The following is a 21,571-nucleotide window of genomic DNA, read 5'->3' as shown; positions in this document are numbered from 1 at the left end:
AAAGGAAAAGGATGAAACGGTACATACCCTTAACAGACTGCTGAAGTTTCGTGGCATGGTGTCTGAATTTCTCCAGCAGAACCCTTTCCATATTTTCACCGAACAGTATGACGTTGACAAGAACACGCTTTGCTGGTAGAATTCTTTTACATTCACGGTGATTCCGCACTAAAAGCGATGCAGATATTTTTGGTCCTCAAAAGGTCTTTGAAAATTCTCCCGATACCCGCATTAAGATGTTCCTAAAGTTTCATAATTTTCTGATGGGCAGTTAAAGCTGTAGACAGTTTAGAGCAGAGGAACCTTAATCATTCACATCCTGTACATTGATAGATTTCTGATTCCCGTTAAAGACAGCAATGAAACAATGGCATTTCACGGATGCAATAGAGAAGCTCTTTTGAGCTGTACAAGGGCTTGTCAAACTGAGACGTGCTGACCTGCAGTGACCTGAAAATCTCTTCTTGAATTAATGGGGAGAAAAATAAAATAGTTTTATTTCTGTAGTATTTAAAAACCATAATATAATCTATTTTATTATAAACAAGGAATAATTATTTCACGTCGTGTATCTTCGTATATATCTCCTCAACTGTTACCCACTTTTCTTTCTGTCTTTCAAACCGAGTACGATTCCAGTCTATCGCTATGGGCAATGTCACTACCGATTGAGTTGTGCCGGAAGTGTAAGTGTGTGCACTTAACACTCTGAGTGAGTATCTAGCGTTGTATTCGATTTTCAGTGCTGCCATCTATATTTCAGATGCGAGTCCTGCACTCTGACCACTCGACTACCACAGCGGCAACTTCTATCCACTGAAAAGTTCAGTATCTAATAAATTAATAGCATCAATATCGATTATATTTAGAAACAGATACCCTTCACAGAAACGGCTTCCTTCGCCGAAAATGGCACTCCTAGGAAGGGTGTTTCTTTGGCGATTTGGTCCTCGGTCTTCTCGCCAGACTGAATCAACTCGTCGACTTGCTTAGCTTCCTCAAATGCTTCCTCGAACCTCTCGTCGACGTAAGCATTTATAACGGGCTGAACTTCCGATATCCTCGTTATGTAAGATTTCACCACGTCTGAACTTCGCACCTGGATAGTAATAAAAATGGTATCAAATTACTTACATATTCCTAAGAAGCCATCTCAAAAGAAAAAGTCGGGTACTTTTTCGATTACGTTTTTACCACTTGAAATTTAAAGGAAGAATATTCAGTGTCTCTATTTTTCGGTGGGCGTTGGAATTGAAAAATATTTCCTGCTAATGTCGGAAATTCCTCACTCGAATCGTTTCATAATATTTATTATACCATTTCATGTACGTAGATGGTCACTTGAAATGAAAGCGCATGTTCATGTTGCGTAATAAATTATCGGATTCCAGATACGCGATCGACTTATTCATTATTAGGAGACTGCGTGAAGTGTTGGATAATTTCTTAGTGAAATGAGTGAGTTTTGGAGTGACAAATAAGAAAGTATTTACTAATTTCGTTGCTTTTAGATAATCACTTCATAATGAAATCATTAATTTTACCATGATGTAGATTAGCTTATACGAAAACGTTACACGACGCTCATCGAAACTCAGCATTATGTAATTATTGTGTAATTGCAAAATGTTTTCAGAACTTCTTTTCCCGTGTCTCCTTCTCCTTGTACTGTGTTTCCTAATAGTGTTATCCAAAAAAAAATAATTTTGAGGAGTAATTTTTGTAAAATTTTAAGGAGTAGTTTTGTAAATAACATAAGTAACTAGATATTTTCCTAACGAGGATTGACGCGACCAACGATAGATGGTGCCTTTATATCAACTCGTTAATGTCAATAAACAGCAGCATAGCGATATGTAGTATGTGTGTGGTGAATTAGCCAGTCGATATGCTTATCTTTTCAATTTTTTTCCCACTGGCCTTTTTCCTCTTGTGGCCTCCTAATCTTCTGGCATCCTCTTCCGTTGATTTGGGCTCACATAGGATGAGAATGATTGGTCTAGTTCATGTATGTTATTAGACCACTAAGGTTTAAGTTACCATTATTGTAGATATGTGCTTGCTTCAAATATACTTAGTTTAATTGGATAAAAGACTTCTTTAAAAGTTTGTGGCATTGCATGTTAAATTAGTGTTAAAATGTGACATAATTTCAAACGTTTGTAAATGGAAGCCACGAAATAAATATTATTTTGGCAAAAAATTCGTATCTGGAAATACCATAGACATAAGATTAACTTATTGTTAGACTAACTTATTAGTGTTACATTATATCTTTTGGAAATACCACATTTATGTTTAAAAGAGCACTATTTGAGTTAGTCGATAATGTTGTTTTGTGTATGTGTGTGTCAGGCCTCTCCCGTCTTTGTTCTGGATTTTAGACACGAATTATGATTGCGTAGATATGTATCTGGTGATTCATCTAAGTTTTTCGACTGAGTTTTGATCCACCTTGCAGAAAAATAAATAAGAAAATTGAAATAGATGAAATAATGAGTGGATAAAATAAATAAAAAAACTTAATAAAAAAAATAATGTAAATAAATAAAATAAAATAAATAAAGTTAAATAAATAAAATAAAATAAATAAAGTTAAATAAAAAATGAACAAATTAATAAAGTTAATTAAATAAAAATGAATAAAATAAATAAAATAAAATAGGTGATAATGAAATTTATAAAAACTAATCTTGTTAAGAAAATATACCGTGTTTAATGGCATGCAAAAAACACAATTTTCCTTGTATTCATTTTTGAGAACAAATTCCTCTCTCTAAATATCACAATACACAATTACAGTATTTCAAATACATACTTCATAATACCAAGAAAGTCACGCATAACAAATACTTGATTTGAATAGAAAAACTTGTAACATTTTAATCCTCTTTGTATATCCTTCATGAAAATTTGCGTACAAGAAGTCTGTTTCTCAAACAAACAAAAAAAACAAAAACAAAAAAATCTCACGCTAGCAAATACGGTAATTAAATTCTGAGAAGTGAAAGTGCGAAAGGATTAGAACCACCAAATTAGGAAATGCATTTTTTTGTATATTTTCATTTATGTAGGAGAAAGTCAATAAACACCAACCACAAAGCCAATTGGAAACATCAAAGCATTTGATAAATGAAAATAGGCTAAATCACAGCGGAATGCTAAAAAGAGATTCAGAAAACAACAAAAACAGTTTTACTTATGGGAAGAGAAAAAAGAATCATGGGACACCACCATTTAGATATTGACGTCCGTTATAGCATTCATTAACGTAAGAAATGTATGTCACCAGGAAGCTCTTGAGTAATGTCAATAAAGCACGTTATATAGTTAGTTAGGGTTGCGAAAAACAAATTCTAGCTATTCCTGGGAGAAAAAAATTGGCCATGTCGAATGTTAACTGCCTGCTATCTTAGAGGGAAGAGACTCGGCGGCCATCATATGTCATCACCGATTTCTCAATCCGAAGATATGTGCGAATAGTATATTAGTAGGACACGAAACACAGTTGAACACCTTACTTTTTTCTATATAGTTTGAAATATTTCTTCTATTCAGTTCCGGGAAGTAAAACGAAGCGTAACCAAGTTCCGGAGTAGCCAATTGAAATGAAGTCAATAACTGAAGGGTAATGTTTTTGCAACACGTAATAATAATTATGGTCAAAAAGAAAAAGGAAAGAAATTAAACTGTTACAAAATAATAATGACCATCAATTGACGTTTTTTCAACGATGAACAATTTCCTCAAACAAAATTTAGTCGTATTAACTCAATCAACTATTAAGTTCAAATTAACAGAATTATGATTTATTTTGTAAGAAGGAAAATATTTTTTTTTCCTTCCTTAAACAGTTCCGACTAATTGGTTCTCTCTGCGACTAAAGGTTTGTTTTGTGCACAAAAAATGAGTTGCTTTTTTGTTGACTTTTTTCGACAGAATGACGTAATTTGTTTGAGTTGTTGTCTTGTGGATTTGTGAATTTTTCCCCCTGTCATTTCCAGCGACTAATGGGCAACAAAAATCAAATGATGAGACATATAGAAGGAATGAGTGAGTTTTCCAATGATCCAGTATTTTTTGGAACAGCGAAAATGGGATTTTTTATAGTTTGAGATATCCAGAAAACTGAAAGAATATTTAAAAGCATAGGGACCTCTTTATACCACCATTCTTAGGAAAAAGAAAAAAGTGACATTATAAGTGAAATGAATGATGATGGAATTGAAAAAAAAGGGAAGACTTTATATAGTCAGTTTTTCGGAACTTTTTTTCGGCAAAATCACATGCTCAAAATGACAACTCTTTAATGGATATGTTACGGTAAATGCGATAAATCTAATTATCATACATGATAACCGGTTATTACGCTTAATCGCCGAGCATTTGGTATGTTTGATAAATTTTCCTAAATTTATCAGTTTAACCGGCGACTATGCATAATATCCAATTGTCGCGTTATAGGTATACATGATAAATCGTTCTGTATGATATACTAAACATGATAATTCAAACATGTATCATTTTATCGGGGGACGATAGCAAAATTTGTTGTCATTGTATCGAGGGTCCAACTATATTTATCACACATACTAGACTCATTTGGAATTTTTTTCATACTTGTCAAATTCACCAATTGCACTAGGGTATTATGCTTAATCACTGATAAAAGAGATAAATTTCAAGTTTTTATTAAATTTACCAACGATATTTGGTTAATAAATATCTTTTAGGTAAAAGGGATAAATTTATCAAATTTACCAAGACGACTGCTCAATATGCGTAATAACCGGTTATTATGTATAATTACCAGTTTATCACATCTACCGTAACAGATACATAGCCTACTTTTCAATATCACTATCAAATAAAAACTGGCATATGTTTATATCATGCGGAGCCTTTCTCCCAATAGCCATATTTCAAGTCTTGAGGCTAAACAGAATTATTTTTTAAGGTTTTTGTATTGAACAAAAGGTGTGGTTCCCCCTGCAAATAATATTTCATCCAGCACCCATTTAAAAAAACCACAGTGTTAAATCACACTAGAACTACCACGCGGACATTATGATCGCTTTTCAAACTTTGTCATTTGGCAATTCTATTTTCAAAATTTGAAACTTTCCCTCCCTGACTTTTCTTAACTCGTCGAAAGGAATCTTTTTGAAGCAAAAACGAAAATTTTCAGCCATTACGTTGATTTTTAAAAACTACTTCTACCTAGAACTACCGAACAGAGTCATTCTGATCGCAGATGAAAAGTTCATTGCTCAACCAGATTTTATATACAGGGTGTGAAGTTAAGTCCTTAGACACCCTTTATCTTTTGAATCGTTGGTTATAAAAGCATACTTTTAATTAAGAAAAGTATCAAAATAAAATGCCCATCTCACATATGTCATTTATTTCACTAAGGGCAGTATATGTATCGAGATACAAAATTTAATTTTTTATACGGTCCTCCTGTCCTCTAACTTCCAATTATAAAGATGTTGCTTGTCTCTCTTCTGATCAGAACAAAAGAAATCCTACTTTCTAAGTGTAATATTCATTGAGATATTCGAATTCGAAAAACGGAGAAAAGGTGGGAAAAAACAGCGTTAAATGCGGAAAAAGTGTTTCACAGTTTTGTGAAACATACTGTGAAACACACAATGGTCGTAAGCAATTCTACTAACACAATTTTACAGAAAATAAAGCGCAAAAAATTTTTTAACAAGTTTTTTTTTCAAACATAGCGCTTGATATATTTCAGGCATCATATAAAATTAATTCACACGATAATCTCAATTCATTATAAAAAAAAAATTGAAACGTAAGCCTTGCTAATTCTTTTAGCTGAATCCGAGCATTTGGATTCACTCCAGCAAATATTTTCTCACATTAAAATATCTACGTTATAAATAAACTCCATTAAAACTCACAAAGATATTCTCAGATAACTCAATTGCGATGGACTTGCTGAATCCGAACTGTTCATCATTGAGAATTCTTAAAAAAAGTAAGGTTCGTCTCATCCGGAATATTTCACTCATACAAATAATAAGTCAGACACGGGTGTTAAAACCAAAGCTAGGCAATCATGAGATCAAATAACGTTAATCTGGTGCAAGGCTCTGTCGCTAGAATTCTGACCATGATGCCGTCAATTTCCCGTCATTTGGACTTGACTGGGATTGGGCATTTTGCAACCCTCTCTGATTCTTTAGGGTTGTGAATAAATGGAATAGCTTATCTCCGGGGGTCGTGAATTCTAACACAATTGTTAAGTTTGAAAAGAAGTACGATAAACATATTGGTGTATATCGAGAATCCAGCCATACTTAGACATGAGACAACCATAATTTTTTAGGGTAGTGTATTTATATTTTATCATAATTATTGTTTTTTTTATTGCTGTTATAGTGTTGCTGTATTTTTGATATAGTTTACATATATATTCGGCACCCATATTTTTTATGGGCATCTCTTTTAAGCCACCTCGTTGGACATTTGTCTGTTGTGGCCTTTGTATTTGTGTTTGTATTTGCATAAACACCTATTAGATACGACGTGTAATATACAATAAATACATCTTTTTAACCTGGTTTTGAGTTAACTTAAACACGACTTTTTCAAAGAACGAATTTCAAGCTTATTATCATAAATAGGCAATTGTAAAAGATTTTCAAAACTAGTCTCGGTTTTCAAAAAGAAAAAGACACGTGGTTTGATCATTCGACCTTATTTCTGATCTGGGACGTCTGGAAAACGTCTGCCTTCATAAATGACGAAGTAACTTTACTACATAATAGTGATTACATGCTTTATCATACTCATACGTCAGAAAAATGGCTGAAACCCCTATATTACAACCCTATACCCCAATGAAATATTGGTTGTCAGTAAATAATACTAATAATAATAATTTTTTCAGGGTGTAACGAAATATCTTATTGTTCGGATGCTATAATGTCTTCTTTGTCGTCGAGTCGGGCATTGTAAAGGCTAGACGATAGTACTTATATCTATCTCGTACTAATATCATTTCGATTGTTATCTAATGCCAATACAGTGCAGCAAATTAAAACAAAAATCAAAATCGGGAACACACATGATCTTACAATGTAAAGTAGGCTGAAAGTTCAAACTTCCTTCAAAGCATGGAGTTGAATCACGCAGATTACTTTTAAATTTGCATAAATTCAGTTGAAACAGAAATAAATAAAGAAAAATAAATAAAAGCCCTAAGAGAGCAGCCTTACAAATGTTTCATTAAAAATGAAATATGATTGGAAGAAAATCGTAAACTCTCCCCACTGTTACCATTTGAATATGTATCGATTGTTCGGAATTCGCCTCGAGCATGAAAGGGTCGAGTCCACGATTCATTTTTCATAACTTTCACCTGCAAGGCTTTGGTGATTTTTTTTACTAAAATTCATTAAGGAAAACTGTTAAATAATTTTTATTTACGATTTGTAGAAAATACGTTGGGTATAGATAGTATATCTACCCATTTTTGACTGACATTTGCGCAACGCTTTGTGTTTGAAAAAATTTTCAATTAATTTTTTTATTCAAATTTTTGCATGAAGTTAACTTTTTGGAAATTAAAAGGTTCAATGAATGCCATAGTATTTTTAAAATTTGTTTACAAAGGAATTAAATTTTTTGTGGCTTTTCAAAAATTATATTTTTGGAAATTTTATCCTGATTTTCGATCTGGAATTTTTTCCCATGACCATGAACAGAAATATTTTTTAAAAAACAGAAAACAATATTTAAAAAAAAAATTTTTTTTGCATGATAGATAAGGCTTCCCAATATCATAATCACTAATTATTTTAATTATATTAAGTCAGTTAATTTAGTTAGTCAGTCGATTAATTAAAAAGGTTTATGAATTGGAAATTTACACATTCATTACAAAGAAAAGAATGCTAAATTCATATTCAAATTTTTGAAACTTCTTAAATATGTTATTTAAGTAACCAGTTATCATACATAAAAGAATTTTGCAATTTGGTTATGGATTTGAGGAGCGGTCAAACATGTGTTTAATCTGCACTAGTATTCTTTTTCTTGATTTGAGCCGAAATATTTCCAGGCTCACTATTTGTTATAATAGACGGAACCGAAACTTTAATTTCATTTATCAAGTCTTTGAAAACCATATTCAAAGGAATTATGTTTTTGAAAAAAAAAATTGAAGATGAAATGCCGTAGTCTCCTCAAATTTTCTGTGAGAAATTCATATCTGAACTGCTCTGAAATCCGATATTTCGAAAATGAAATTGAAGGGAATAATTTCCATATGACTCTCTAATATGATATATCTATGAGTTGTTTTTTATCAAGTTATAAAGTATATTATTGCCTACTATAAATAAGTTATATATATATATATATATATATATATATATATATATATATATATAACGGTATTTTAAGTTAATAATAAAATAATAAATACAAATACAAAATCTAAAGCCATAATAGATGAACTGCCCAACAGAGGTTGATGGAGAAAAATGGAAAGACAAGAAAAAGTTATAGAATATATGTATAAGGAAATAATGAAAAAAAAATGTTCATAATAAAATTAAATGATGTGAATAGAACTTAAATACATCGACTCGAAATTAAGAATAACGCAAGCAGTAGAAGCTATGGGCATAACGCACGATCCTTTGGTTTGACTTGGGGAGGGGGGGGGGGGGAGCGATGAGAAAATAAAATTCTGTATAAGGGGACTGTACCACAAAAACTTTGGGAACCTCTGACCTGACAGCTAACTGCCCATAAAAATATGGTTGCCATAATCTAAGTGCAAATAGCTTCTTGATTTCACCCTCATGCTTGTTATATTTCTTTTCAGAAGTGTTTAGTGTAGAGGTTACAACAACAGAAAGTAAGCTATTCCATAAGAGCAACAAATATTTGTTAAATATCCATTTTCATATGAATAGAAAAATAAGACCAAGGAATTAATAATTGACGTTACAACTCTTTATAATTTGAAAATAAGACTGTTGAAAACAATATTATTGCATGGGGTATATAGAATTACAATCATGTTTCAGGACTTGTACTCAGTTTATGTCAAACTGAGCCGAAATTTTGATGTTAACACTTTATGAGAAAAACTGCCAAGTTATGAGAATTTGAAATTCAATAAATTCATATTGAAAACAACTTTCAAAATAATATTTTTATTTTTATATTGAAAAACCTCTTAAGTAATGTATGGAAACAATCGATGAATGTTTCCAAGTTATTTGTATGGTAGTATTTTTTTTCCAAACTTGTTATATTCGATGTAGGACTACACAAACAAATATGTAGTTTCGTAACATTTGGTGAAAAGTTAAAAAAAATAAGAATTAAAATAATATTTTTTTGATACATGTGTTACATCTGATGTCAATTGCTGTAAAAGACGGGATGTTTCTTAGGTCTTAGAAATTATTGAAAGGAGACTTTTTTCCTATCATTCACTGATTCCAATGTGGCTTTGTTTACCGTTTTTCGAAGAAATGCGGAAAAAGATTTTGGCGTCAAAACAAACAAGGTAAAAAAAAGTAATAAACAAGGAAGAATAATGAAGTAAGTCACTTGGTCATTGACTCGCGGAGTTTGGATTCAAAACGCTATTGAAGGCCAAGGGCGATCATAAGGAAAAGATTCGCTAAGAATGGGAACACAGGGAAAAAGAAAGGGTTGAGGATAAAATCATTTGATTTCACTCGCAGGTAGGAAGATAAGATAGTTAGTATAAGGAATTCTGATGGAAAAGATCTGAAATTATTAGTTAAACCATCAAACGAAATTATGTTACGAACATACAACACCTTTTTAAACTATCATTCGGGATATTCAAAACGGTACGCATTGAATTTCTTAAGTTATCCGATTTCCTTTCTTTGAACTTTTCTTATAAAATGGTACTGGAATGAACTTAAATAACACTTTTTAATAGAAAGTGTCTCAAAATAGAAAAACGATGATAAATTTTGGACTACCTACGTCAATTTCTATGGAAAAAAACATTTTTGTATAAAATAATAAGCAAAATCCATATAAAATTCGAAACACGATTGCAAAAAATTCTATGAATGTGTATTTTCACAGTACATTCAGCTAGTGATGTTGAAAGTTATGAATCAAAATTTAAAGGATTGTATGGTATGTTCATAAGCTACACCCAAATCTGTTGATGTACTTATTAGAAATTTTTGGAAATTTCATTCAGTATATCGTGTATATCACTGAAATTAAACACATGTATTAGGCTTTAGGCTTTGACTCATAACCTCAACTATATATATATATATATATATATAGGAGAATATCATATTAAAATTTTCTAACAATACAATCAATAATTTTTAGAAATCATGTTTCAAACTCAAGTAAAATGTCAAATATAGCATTGTTCGTGAAAAGCCTTTAAAAGTTTTAGTCACAGATCATGTGATGTAAAAATGCAACACTAAAACTGGCGTAACTTCAGTTCTGAACATCATATAAAACAAAACAAGGCCTGTTTTGGAATCATAAAAAATGGGGCTTTAACAAAAATTAAATTAAAAAGCAGACCGATACCTTTACCCTTCCGAAATGACGTTTTAAACGTAGTAGGCTATATTAAGCACAATTGAAATTCAAATTTGATACGATATTTTTTTGAAGACGACTTTATTTCGGTACAGTCACCCAGCTTAATCTGGTAAACACGGAAACCCAGCTTAAACGGATAAAATCCTCCCGTACCAACGACTTTTCCTCGCTTAATCGAATATTACGCTTCACACGTCCACTGTTACTATAGGTTAAGATAAAAATACATTTGAGAGTAGGTACTGGCTTCCAAGCATTCAAGTTATCTTAAATACATACATTTAATTATTTTACTTTTGTTTTCTGTTGAGCCAATAGAGGGTGCTAACTTTTCCAATGAAAAGTAAAAACCTTAAATATTGTGGTCATTGTAAAAAAATATAATTTTTATTTCATTTTTGATGTCTGATTTATTCGAAAAGCTTAATTTAATCAGTTTTCAATATATAAATTATACTAATGTTGCAAAATGGCAATTGAATTGTTCCCCTCACAATCGGATAATGTGTGCTGGAATCGGTGATATCTGATAAAGCGGGGACGACTGGATTTTAGCTGGTGTTTATGATCAAACGAAGATTTCTTCCACCGGTTCAAGATATTCGGTATCGCATGAGCCTTTTGTACAGTGTACACAATCTGTGAATATGATAAAGAAACTGTCATAATAATGAAAGGCGGATAAGACTACGCATGTAATTTTTTTTGCTGTTGGCAGCAGGACAAGTAAGAGCGACTAATGTCGAAGCTTAGCAAGTGTGTTTTGGAGTGTCTCAGTCATTATAAACAATCACTGAAACCGCCATTATTAATAACATTCCTTTTATGTCTTCAATTTATTAGGGAAAATGTGAGTTTGCCATGTAAGTATGTATTTCTTCTATGAAGCTTAATTTTTCTGAAGATAGAAGCTTGGCGAAAGATTTTTTACCTATGAAGGATTTGGAATAGCAATACACGTTAAGATTACGCACACAGCTGTGATATGAGTTCTCTCTTTTCAAATTAAAATGAAAAATCTGGAAGTAAAGAAAAAACCAAACGAGTCCATAAAAATATGAAAAAGAGGAATGAAAGGAAAAGCCCTGAAATCACAGAGAAAAGTTTTTCTAAATTTCATCGAAAAATCGATTCTTTGAACAAGTTTTACATACAATAGCCCAGTCTGCGATATAATCCAACGATGAAGATTAGATTCAATGTGGGATATTTAAGGCGTGGTACCATATGAAGAATGCTTTAAATAGTCCCGAAAGTACGAGGGCAATCATTTGCGACTTATTGCTGAATAGTTAGATCCTTGGGCGCACTCTTAGCGAACAGGGTAAAAAGAGTAAACATTCTACATTAAAATTTTTTTAAGCTTATTTATTTATGAGGTTACTGCTTTTATTTCTGGCAACTTTAACTCTACTCTCATTTCTCCTAATTTTCGAAGTGAAACATCAGTCGAGTATTGCTTTAGTAATAATATTTATTCGCATTACGTTTCGCATGAAATACTATATTAGTGTTCCAGTCTGTGTTCATAATGATCATAATATATATTATTTATTTCCGAATTTCAACTTATTTCTTCTATTTGTCATCAACAAAAAAATTAAATTAGAAAAATTTAATAATAAATCCCTTTACAAAAATTTTTTGGTACTTTCACTAACAACTTTAACGGTAATTTACTGTTACATAACGTTCATTTAGAAGAATAGACTAGAAAACTAATCGTCCGCGTTTTATTTTCCAGATATCGGTAAAATCCATGCACTACTGCAGAAACTCTATTATGCTCACTTCAATTTGTATATAGACTTGGTAACTTGTTTGCCCCCATAATATATGCTATAAAATCGGATACCAGTAAAAAATGGTATTATATTCGAAAAAAAAAATTAAAAATCGTAACTCTTTGCGCGAAAAAGCAAATTATATCCCTCATTAAGACTCTACACATATCTCACTTCCATTCTTTCTTTCCTTCGAGCGTATACTAGTTTACGCTTGACCGGCATAAATACCATAATATGTTTTGCTTTCCGTAAAAATGTAATTGATAACAAAACGGAAAATACCAGCTATATGTTAAATAAATAATGCCTAAAAGCCGTAGTTCTTTTTCAACACTCTGATGATGATGGTGATTTGTGGTTTATACTGCATTTAAATTATGTATTTTATCGCTGCTAAATCGCAGAAACTACTTCCAATTTCCGGATTTTAGTTTTCATCAAATAGTCCAACTAGAATGTTCTTAAATTTATGGCTTAATAAAGAAGGCGGATTCAATATGAAGCCGACCATAACATTGGAAATAATAATAATATCCGAAAGGGTAAAGTCTAGACAGCAAAACGAGTTATAAATTTTGATTCACATGTTGCACATCTTAGAGTTTCTCTTTGTTGTCTAAAATTATATTATATTAGTTATTAAGTTCGGTTATTAGCTTCGGAGCACTCACGAAAGTGTTAGTTAGGAATTGGCTAACGCTTCATGAAAAAAATAATCAAAACACATACAACACCTTTTTTTTTTATACCATGAATGTTTTTCTTTTATCTGTTCCATTTAAATTTTTTATATTCCGTTGCCAGTTGCGTATAAGGAAGTAAAAGTGAACATAAAAAAAGGAAAAGAGACCGAGATATCGTACACCAATATTTATTCTCACCAAACCGACTATGAAACAGTCAATTAAAATATTACTATTGTTCTTATTTTTATTTGAAATTGCAGTTTCATGAATAGACAAGGATGATGAAAAAGAAAAGATTGCGTAAAAAATTGTTTAAAAAAAAAGTTCGCGTTGATTTTAGAGAGAAAAACTCTTTTTATGCCGCTCCAATCATTTCATGATCTACATATATGTTTTGTTGATTAGTTATTTTATTATGACACATATTCCATTTACAAAGAATACTAGTACGCAGTTATTACGCACTACTCTCGTGATTATGCATGTATAAGTAAAGCTATGAGGTATTAAATTTTCATTGAGATTTTTCTTGATATTTCTATGCAATGTTTACCGGTCTAATGGCGTGACCAATACAATCGATTTAATAAAATACAGTGAAAACAGGAAAAAAAAATACAGGAAAATCTATATTTTCCAAATCGATATGTGGAATTGCATATATTAAATTCCTCTCCATGCAACGATATCCTCTACTACGATAAATCCCCCATAACGATATTTTTGAGGGGATTCCGAAACTGCTACAACGATATTTTTTATATTTTACCCAAACAATCGCCTTCACTATATATATATATTTTTTAAATTTCCCATCAGTGTTCGTTCTTTCGAGGGTGTTTAACAATAACATCGGTATTTGCACTATTTACTCTCCGTAAGTGTAAAGTTGCCATGAGGCTACTTTCTGTGTATCATACAAAAGTGCTGTGCGGTAAACGACTAATACAAGGTGGAAACAACTGAGTTTTATTCCTCAACTAATCAACTACGATTTTTTGCTGTCAATAAACACTTATAAACGCATTTTATGGTGATATTAACAACGCCAATTCAGTTGAGATGCGAATAACAGCATAAATTTGGTGTTGCCTGATGATAATGCTATCTCTCGATATAACGATACCCTCTCTACAACGATATTTTTTTTTGATTCACAGAATATCGTTATATCGAGGTTTACAGTAATATGAATAATTCACTAAAAACTCCTAAATATAACCATGTACACTGTTCTTCAGGCAATTAAGGGATATTCTAGATTAAATAAATAGAATAGGAAGTCGACTTGCGATATTATCTTATTAACTCTCAATTTTACTTGTTCCTATTGATATGCTTAAATGTATAGGCCTACACCGATAATGTTCCACCAACATTAAATTTCCAGTTTTTTGTGGAAAATGGAAGATTTTTATTACATTTATTTCTCATTCCATAAGAATTATATGGTTTTATTATATATATTTTTTACTTTTTTCACAAAGGGATATTTTTATCCATCTATCGAAATTTCCCAAAAACAATAGCCGCGGCACAATCATTTGCTTTAAACCTTTGCGGTCCACAGGTTTGTTTTCAGTGCTTCATTGGTACTTCATAGTTTTTACTTTATTGCAGGAAGGCTTTCTAGATATTAGCTTTTGTGTTTTACAAGCTATTATACCAATAAGCTATTCAAAAAACATATCTAGGCGTCTTCCTATGATCGCAAAGCGCAGTTATATAATTTTCGCCTCATGCCGATTCCATCTCGATACTGGACCGCAAAGGGTTAAAAGTGAAATTTTAGCTCTCGCGGCTTATCCAATGTGAAGCTGCTGCTTATCCAATAACATTTTGACTTCAAAGGATTTTAATTAATTTCATATGAGCATTTTTTAAAATATATTTCTTTGGTAACCCCAGTGAAAAATATTCACTCTATAAATAATATCTGATGTATAATAATACAAAATTCTCGCAAAGAAAACTTGAACGCTTAATTTTATTTTTGTATCAGTGTTTTTGAATGAAAATTACGTGTGGCTTATACGAAGGAACAAAGTGTAAAAGCCGCGGCGTTTCTGCGAAAACGTTTTCCCTCCTCTCATTATTCTCAGCAGCAACAAGAACATGGAAACAAGCACAACTCTGACAACATAAACACATTAGAGCTCACGCATACAACTCGGAACACTCATTCCGGCATGTACCGATTCTTTAGAAATTCCACAGAGGAATGTGTGCGAGGTGTATGTACGGTAGTAGTAGTTGTAATTTTTCTTAGCAGTACTTATACATTCCAGCGACTTATTTACCGGAAATTGCGGCGATACATACAAGTATTAAAAAACAAAAAAAATCAGAATTTTCCGACATTATTTGCAAACACACAGGAATTTACACTTTCGTCCACGGTGTTTCTAAATTCATTGATTCCCAAACGATGTGCTGTATGTAGCATTCTAGGCATGGGACCCCAACAAAAGGGAGGGGAGTAGACAGGATTTCATCCTGATTACCCGGGATAATTTTTATCATTTTTGCTTTTTCATTAAAGAAGGGGGCCCATGAAAAATCTGGCTAGACAGACAAAGACTCCACCCTAGGTGTCCTGCCCCAGGATGTGGGGGGGCCACGATCCTAGCATATCTTAACTGCGAGATATTTTTGGGATAAAATTATTTTGAATGTTTTAACCGGGCTCTGTGACATCCCGACTCATACAAATGTGTTTGTAAAGACGAAAAATATTCGAATGTGAAATTGCCAGAGCAACAATTATATAACTGATATTTATTTCTTCAAACCCTGAAATAAATGAGTATTTCGAATTTTTTTTTTTTCTGGTTTGTAAGATTTTTAAAAATGAGAATTTTTGTGATGGTTCTAGTAATATGCATTGTGAATAGAAGATAGGAATCTGTTACTAACCTCTCCTCTGCGGATTTTGGCAGCCAAACTGACAGCCGATTCCAAGAGGATGGGATCTGTAATATCAGCTAATCTCTTCTTCCTTCCTAGATTTGCGAGAAAAAGAACAAGCCTAGTGACCAGTTCAATGAATCGCCTCAGGATCCGGATCATGTAGCAAACTATAGCGTTCTTGACAAGCATCGTCATGATGCTTTCGATTGCCCAGAAAAGTTGTTGATAAATGAATGAATGAGATGAAGATGAAAGAAAATAATCCTTGATATAATCAAGGCCGAACCAGCGTCAGAATCTTCAGCTCACTTTTTGATACAACCTGTATAGAAATAGTACTTGAGAATGTCTGAAATATCAAGAGAAATTATTCATGTTCAGAAAAATAATAATTCGACACATAAATTGCAAATAACTATACCGATACTGCTGGTTCATATTAGAGAGTTGAAGTTTCTCAGTCTTCTCATTCCAAAAAGATACTTTTTTATTTTATTCCAAGACCGAATTTCAATCAGTGGAAACCGCTTCCGAACCAGCCTTCAAGAGGTAGGTCTGGGTTCGAACTATTGTTTAGATATGTTAGTCATAAAATATCAATTTTAAACTGTAAGTCTCGGTCTAGTTCACCAACCCGAGAGCATAAAATGATAGTGGTGAGACAAAAGTGATTCAAATAAGATTTAGATTCATATAAATCGAGTAACTCAATTAAAAATCCCTTTACTGTTACAAATTCCATTTAATCCCAGTTTGATGAAGACCGTACAAAAGCGTAGATTGTTAGGATTTGGCTGTGTATAAAAAAAATAACTTTTTAAACATTAATATTTCTCCGGTAGGGAAAAAGTCCAAAGGAAATAATTTACCAAATAAATGTAATATAGAAATGTAGAGAAAAATTCCGAACGAAACATGATTCTTAGATACAGTTTATTGAGTACTTTTTAGAAAAATTTCTAATGAGAAAAACAAACCAAGATTCTTAGATATAGTATAAGAATAATTTCTTGTGAGATTTTAACTCTAATATTTCATATTTGATTAAATTTGAACATACATCATGCATTTGATGTTACATGGAAAAATATCAAGTATAAAAAATATTTTGTGTTTGTTTAAAACGAATATAAATTTATGATATAACTTTTCGTGTTAACTTTATTGTTTGAATAATAATATAAAAAGGTTTTTGTTTTCATTTTTTTATTAGAATTATATTCAAGAAAAAATTGATATTTGAAAAACATATTACTTGTCGTGATTTTTACACAATAGTTTATTAATATTTTTAATCAAACAAAACAAAAATTTTTGATAAAAGAACTGAATTAATTTATCTAAAGCATTAAAAATTAATGAGTATAGTGTAAGGATCATGATTTCAAAGATATTTATATGCTTAACTCATTTAAATTATCATTTATCATTTACTATATACGATGTCATAATGTCATAGAAAAGTCTATCATATAATAAAGATATCAAGATAAATACATGTAAAAGATATTTATGCAGGATAAACATAATTTCATAATATTATATAGTGAAATCTATAACATATAAAAAAATTCACAAATTTATAGTGCTACACACAGAGTAAAAAGAAAAAGCATAAATGAAATATTTTACGAATCTCTTTAAAATTGATATTTAAAAATTTTCACCTATATGTTTGAAATTATTTTACCTATATGTTTGACATTATTTTAACTATATGTTTGAATGAAATTATTTCTCCAACTTGTTTAAAATTACTGTTTGTATATACATATACAAACCTTCTATTGATATTTACAAACAATCTACAAACAAATATTTTAAATATTTACAAAATTTTACAGATATATTTACAAGAATTTAATTAATATAGATCGGCGCAAGTTATAAAAATGAAAGAATTATAAAATGTGAGCACTTACCGAAAGCAACAAAATTTATGCAATATTATTCTTCAATAATATTTATAAAATACATTTTTTTTCCATTTGGTTATTGCATGCTGAAATAAAAAAAAAATCACAATTATTGATAATGGAAATTATTGAAATTTAAAGGTAAACGTTCGCACAATAAGAGTAAAAAAATATTTAATTTTTAAAGTCTATATTGAATATTTATAAAATTATCATAGGATTTAATTAAAAAAAGCGTATGTTTTCTTCTTCCTTTTAAACTTACTGTTGTGAATGGTCTTCGTACTCCCTCCAAGAAAGTGAAAGTCTTCGAAAATAAAAAAGAACCCTGAAGAGACAGAGAGAGAGAGAGATAGATCGACACGACAGACCCAGAGAATGTACAGTCAAGAAAATGAACCACCTTCCGCCTAACACAGTAACACGGTTTTTCAGATCGCATAAAAATTTAAAAAGAGAGAGAGAGAGAGAGAGAGAGAGAAAAGTATTGCAGTGTTAACGCAGAAGGTGGTAAAAAACTGAAAAAAAGAAAATTAGTCAAAGCGACCTGAAAATAAAGAGAAAGAAAAAAATAAAGAAATTGGACATTTTAGCCTTATACACTGTTTCTAGGTTAGACGATCTCAAAAGATGTTGGAAGGTGTGCGGAGTAAGAGATGGCGAATTATTACTAGATTGGGCCCAACTAACAACGAAAGTAGAGAAAAAAAAAACACACCAAATAATAATAATAATAAAAAATGACCAGAGGGCTCCAGCGGGCCATTTCGTTTTCTTTTCTGGCTCATCAAACAAAAACAAAAAAATATGACACTGGGCAGTCACGTGAATTCTAGACCGGTCACGTGCCATGCCCCAGAGTGTTCTACTAAACAGAGAGAAATAAATAATTAAAAAAAAAAAAATTCTACTAGTTAGCTTCTAGTTTCTTTTTCTCATGTAATAGGGCCAAAACTAGCTGTTCTTGAGCTGTAATCGAGAATTATGCTATTGCTTGACCTTTTTTTTTTCTTTCCCCCCTTCTCTCGTTTTTGATTGCAATGGCCTAAAATGTTTTTCTGGCCTTTCATTCGAAAACTTTCTACCAACTGGTGTTGCATTGAGAGATTGATAATATGGATATGGTTATTTCGTTTCATGGCGGAGGAAGCCATAACTGCATCAATTATGTAGAGGTTCGGCAATTCGGACAACCGAAAAAGTAAGACAGATAATATTCGAAAATAATAAATAATGTGACGATTGGTGAGGTGTATACGAAGCGACGAACATGAAACATTCCTTTATTTTGCATTAACATGCGAAACACACATCCCTTCGTGATGAAGGTTAAAATCGAACTCTCGAGAATGTCTTCTTCTCTCGATACAACTTAAATCTCACGTGTCTCGTGAATAAAGTATTACTGTACATCCTTGTTAACAGCTTGCCTGTTACATACTCCCCCTCTGGTTTCGCGGACGTCCCGGCAAGGAACCAGCAATAGGCGTTATGGGAAGTTGTTCAGTGTTCTTGTTAGTTCCAACTTTGAGTGGTCGTCCCTTCTTTCGTGATGACACTATGGATACAGCATCCGGTTTCGCACATGGTGTGAGAGCAGAAGTACGATATACGCTGACAGAGACACCCGATTTGGCCGGATCAGCGACTATGTACCTCGTAGGCGATCTCTGGGCTAGCACAGGGTACGGTCCATCTCGTTGTGGCGTGAACTTTGTCGACCAGTTCTTCCTTCGAGAACTCGGTTTGGAACCGTTGTCAACATAACCTTTGCGTTCATCCCGTTTTTGTTCCACTTTCTGCTTCACAGAAACTCTTGTAAGGCTTTGCATGGGAGTCAACCTGTTTTCACGACTTCTTTGGGCATGGCTGCGACTTTCTGATCGACGCGCGTTAGGGGTTTGATCCGAATATTTAATGCCGCTCCCCCTGCATTTATCGTTCCCTTCTCTAGCACTGCTTATACTTGTTTGGGTCCTTGACTCATGGAAGCTATTGCTAGACGCTATTGTTTGGCTTGGCATTTTACAACGATGCAGTATGTGATAATATCCTGGTGATCCTGGACTGCGTCGCCTGGCACCGGAAAGTTCGACTCGTTCGTTCCTGCGGAAACGTAAGTCTAGTACTTGCCTGCCTGTCGGAGTAACTCGTGGTTGCCTTTGCACCGATTGGTGATGAAAGCTTCTTGCGGATCGGTGGATTTCGCTATGGACAGCAGGACGTGGATAGCCAGAAACATGACGTGGATAGTCACGGACGCGACCTGTTTGGTTCCTGAGACGTCTAGACCGATCCCACCGCTGAGGTTCCGATGCCATATCACCATGGTGAACTTCGCCTTCGGGAATGTCTCCTCCCCCTGGACTGAAAAAATTTTCATTCTTTTTCCACGACCTGTTCAGCACTTGTTTCCGTTGCTCTCCTTCAACTTGTCGTAGTTGGCAAGAATTCAAGTTAACATGCTCTACTACATGTTGAACAGTTTTAATCGTAGACTCGTTCACAAAGTGGAATCGCTTCCGAGTATTTTCCCCGAAGAACCATTGCCTTCGCTTGAGATCCAACACGATACCAGCTTTCTCTAGAAAGTCGATTCCCAAAAGAGTTCTGTTACCGACGATTCCAGGAAGAACTATAAATTTCGTCCTTAGTCGCTTCCATTGGATGTTGACCAATACCGTTGTGGTCCACACATTCACCGTTGATTGCTGTCCGTTTGCAAGACGCATCTCGATAGTTTCCTGATGGAATTTGGCGTTTTGCTCTTTCAAAATACGATGCAGAGTATCACTTGCGATACAGTGCGTAGCACCGCTGTCGGCACAGGCAGTTCCCACTTTGCCATTTACATGAATTTTTAACAATGCTACAGGTTTTGTTACAGAAGAGCATAGATTCAGTTCCAACTGACCAAACTGAGCGGTTGTCGCTATCATTTCGGGATTACAGGTCGGACACTGCGCTCTAATTACCCCCGGATATCCACATCCATAGCAGCTTAGAGGTCGCTGTTCATCCAGGCTGATCATGGGAAGTGTCTGTTCATCTGCAGGAATCACTGGTTTTGATGACGTCCATGGATATTTCCTCGGTGTTTGCTTTCGACGACCCTCGACATCGTACTGCTGGTTGACTTTCTTTGGGAAAGTACTCCTGGCATCTTCATACGCGTCGAGTTTCTCCGCTAGTTCCGATGGGGAGATCAACATGGCCCATACATCGATGAAATGTTCTTTCACTTGTGGAGGGCACTTCTTCTTCATCTGATCAGTTATGACTAGATTAATCAAGTCCTCGAATGTTGTGACCTTAACTTCTGTTAACCACCCTTCAAGATACGTTTTCAACTCAAAATAAAAATCACGCCATGAACTCTCCGAGTTCTTCCGATGCTCTACAAAAAGCTGTCGAAATCTGTCCGCATGTAGCTTAAATCGCTTTAACAGCAGTTCCTTGAGATACCGATAGTCCTTGAACTTCTCGTCAGGCTCCCTGGCACAGATCCTAGCCACCTCCTTCGGTAAGCTATTGATGAGATACGTAATCCACAATTCTTCCGGAATCTGGTGTAATCCCATGTGTCGTTCGAACAGGACCAGGAACAGTGAAAAGTCATCTGATGATTCAAAACACGGAACCGACACTTGAAAGTCCCGATTTGTCACAG

General features: G+C 33.2%; 1 protein-coding gene across 1 annotated transcript in view; it reads right to left on the bottom strand.

Annotated features, from left to right (window-relative positions):
* LOC149076427 (fatty-acid amide hydrolase 2-like) overlaps window positions 1–17,987 on the bottom strand; it is a 42,558-nt gene extending 24,571 nt beyond the window's left edge. The window contains exons 1-3 of the mRNA XM_089243989.1: window positions 17,908–17,987; window positions 15,992–16,307; window positions 880–1,099 (exon numbers count right to left, since the gene is read on the bottom strand). Of these exons, the coding sequence (XP_089100115.1) occupies window positions 880–1,099; window positions 15,992–16,180 (409 nt within the window). The 5' untranslated portion in view covers window positions 16,181–16,307; window positions 17,908–17,987. The remainder of the gene's footprint in view (window positions 1–879; window positions 1,100–15,991; window positions 16,308–17,907) is intronic.
* Window positions 17,988–21,571: the final 3,584 nt, after the last annotated feature.

The sequence above is a fragment of the Pholcus phalangioides genome, unplaced genomic scaffold, assembly GCF_987345545.1.
Source record: "Pholcus phalangioides strain wild (caught in Gottingen) unplaced genomic scaffold, Ppha-v1.0 ptg000015l_1, whole genome shotgun sequence".
Classification (NCBI taxonomy): Eukaryota; Metazoa; Arthropoda; class Arachnida; order Araneae; family Pholcidae; genus Pholcus; species Pholcus phalangioides.
Note: the sequence above shows the minus strand (reverse complement) of the source record. Positions and strands in the feature narration are given on the sequence as shown.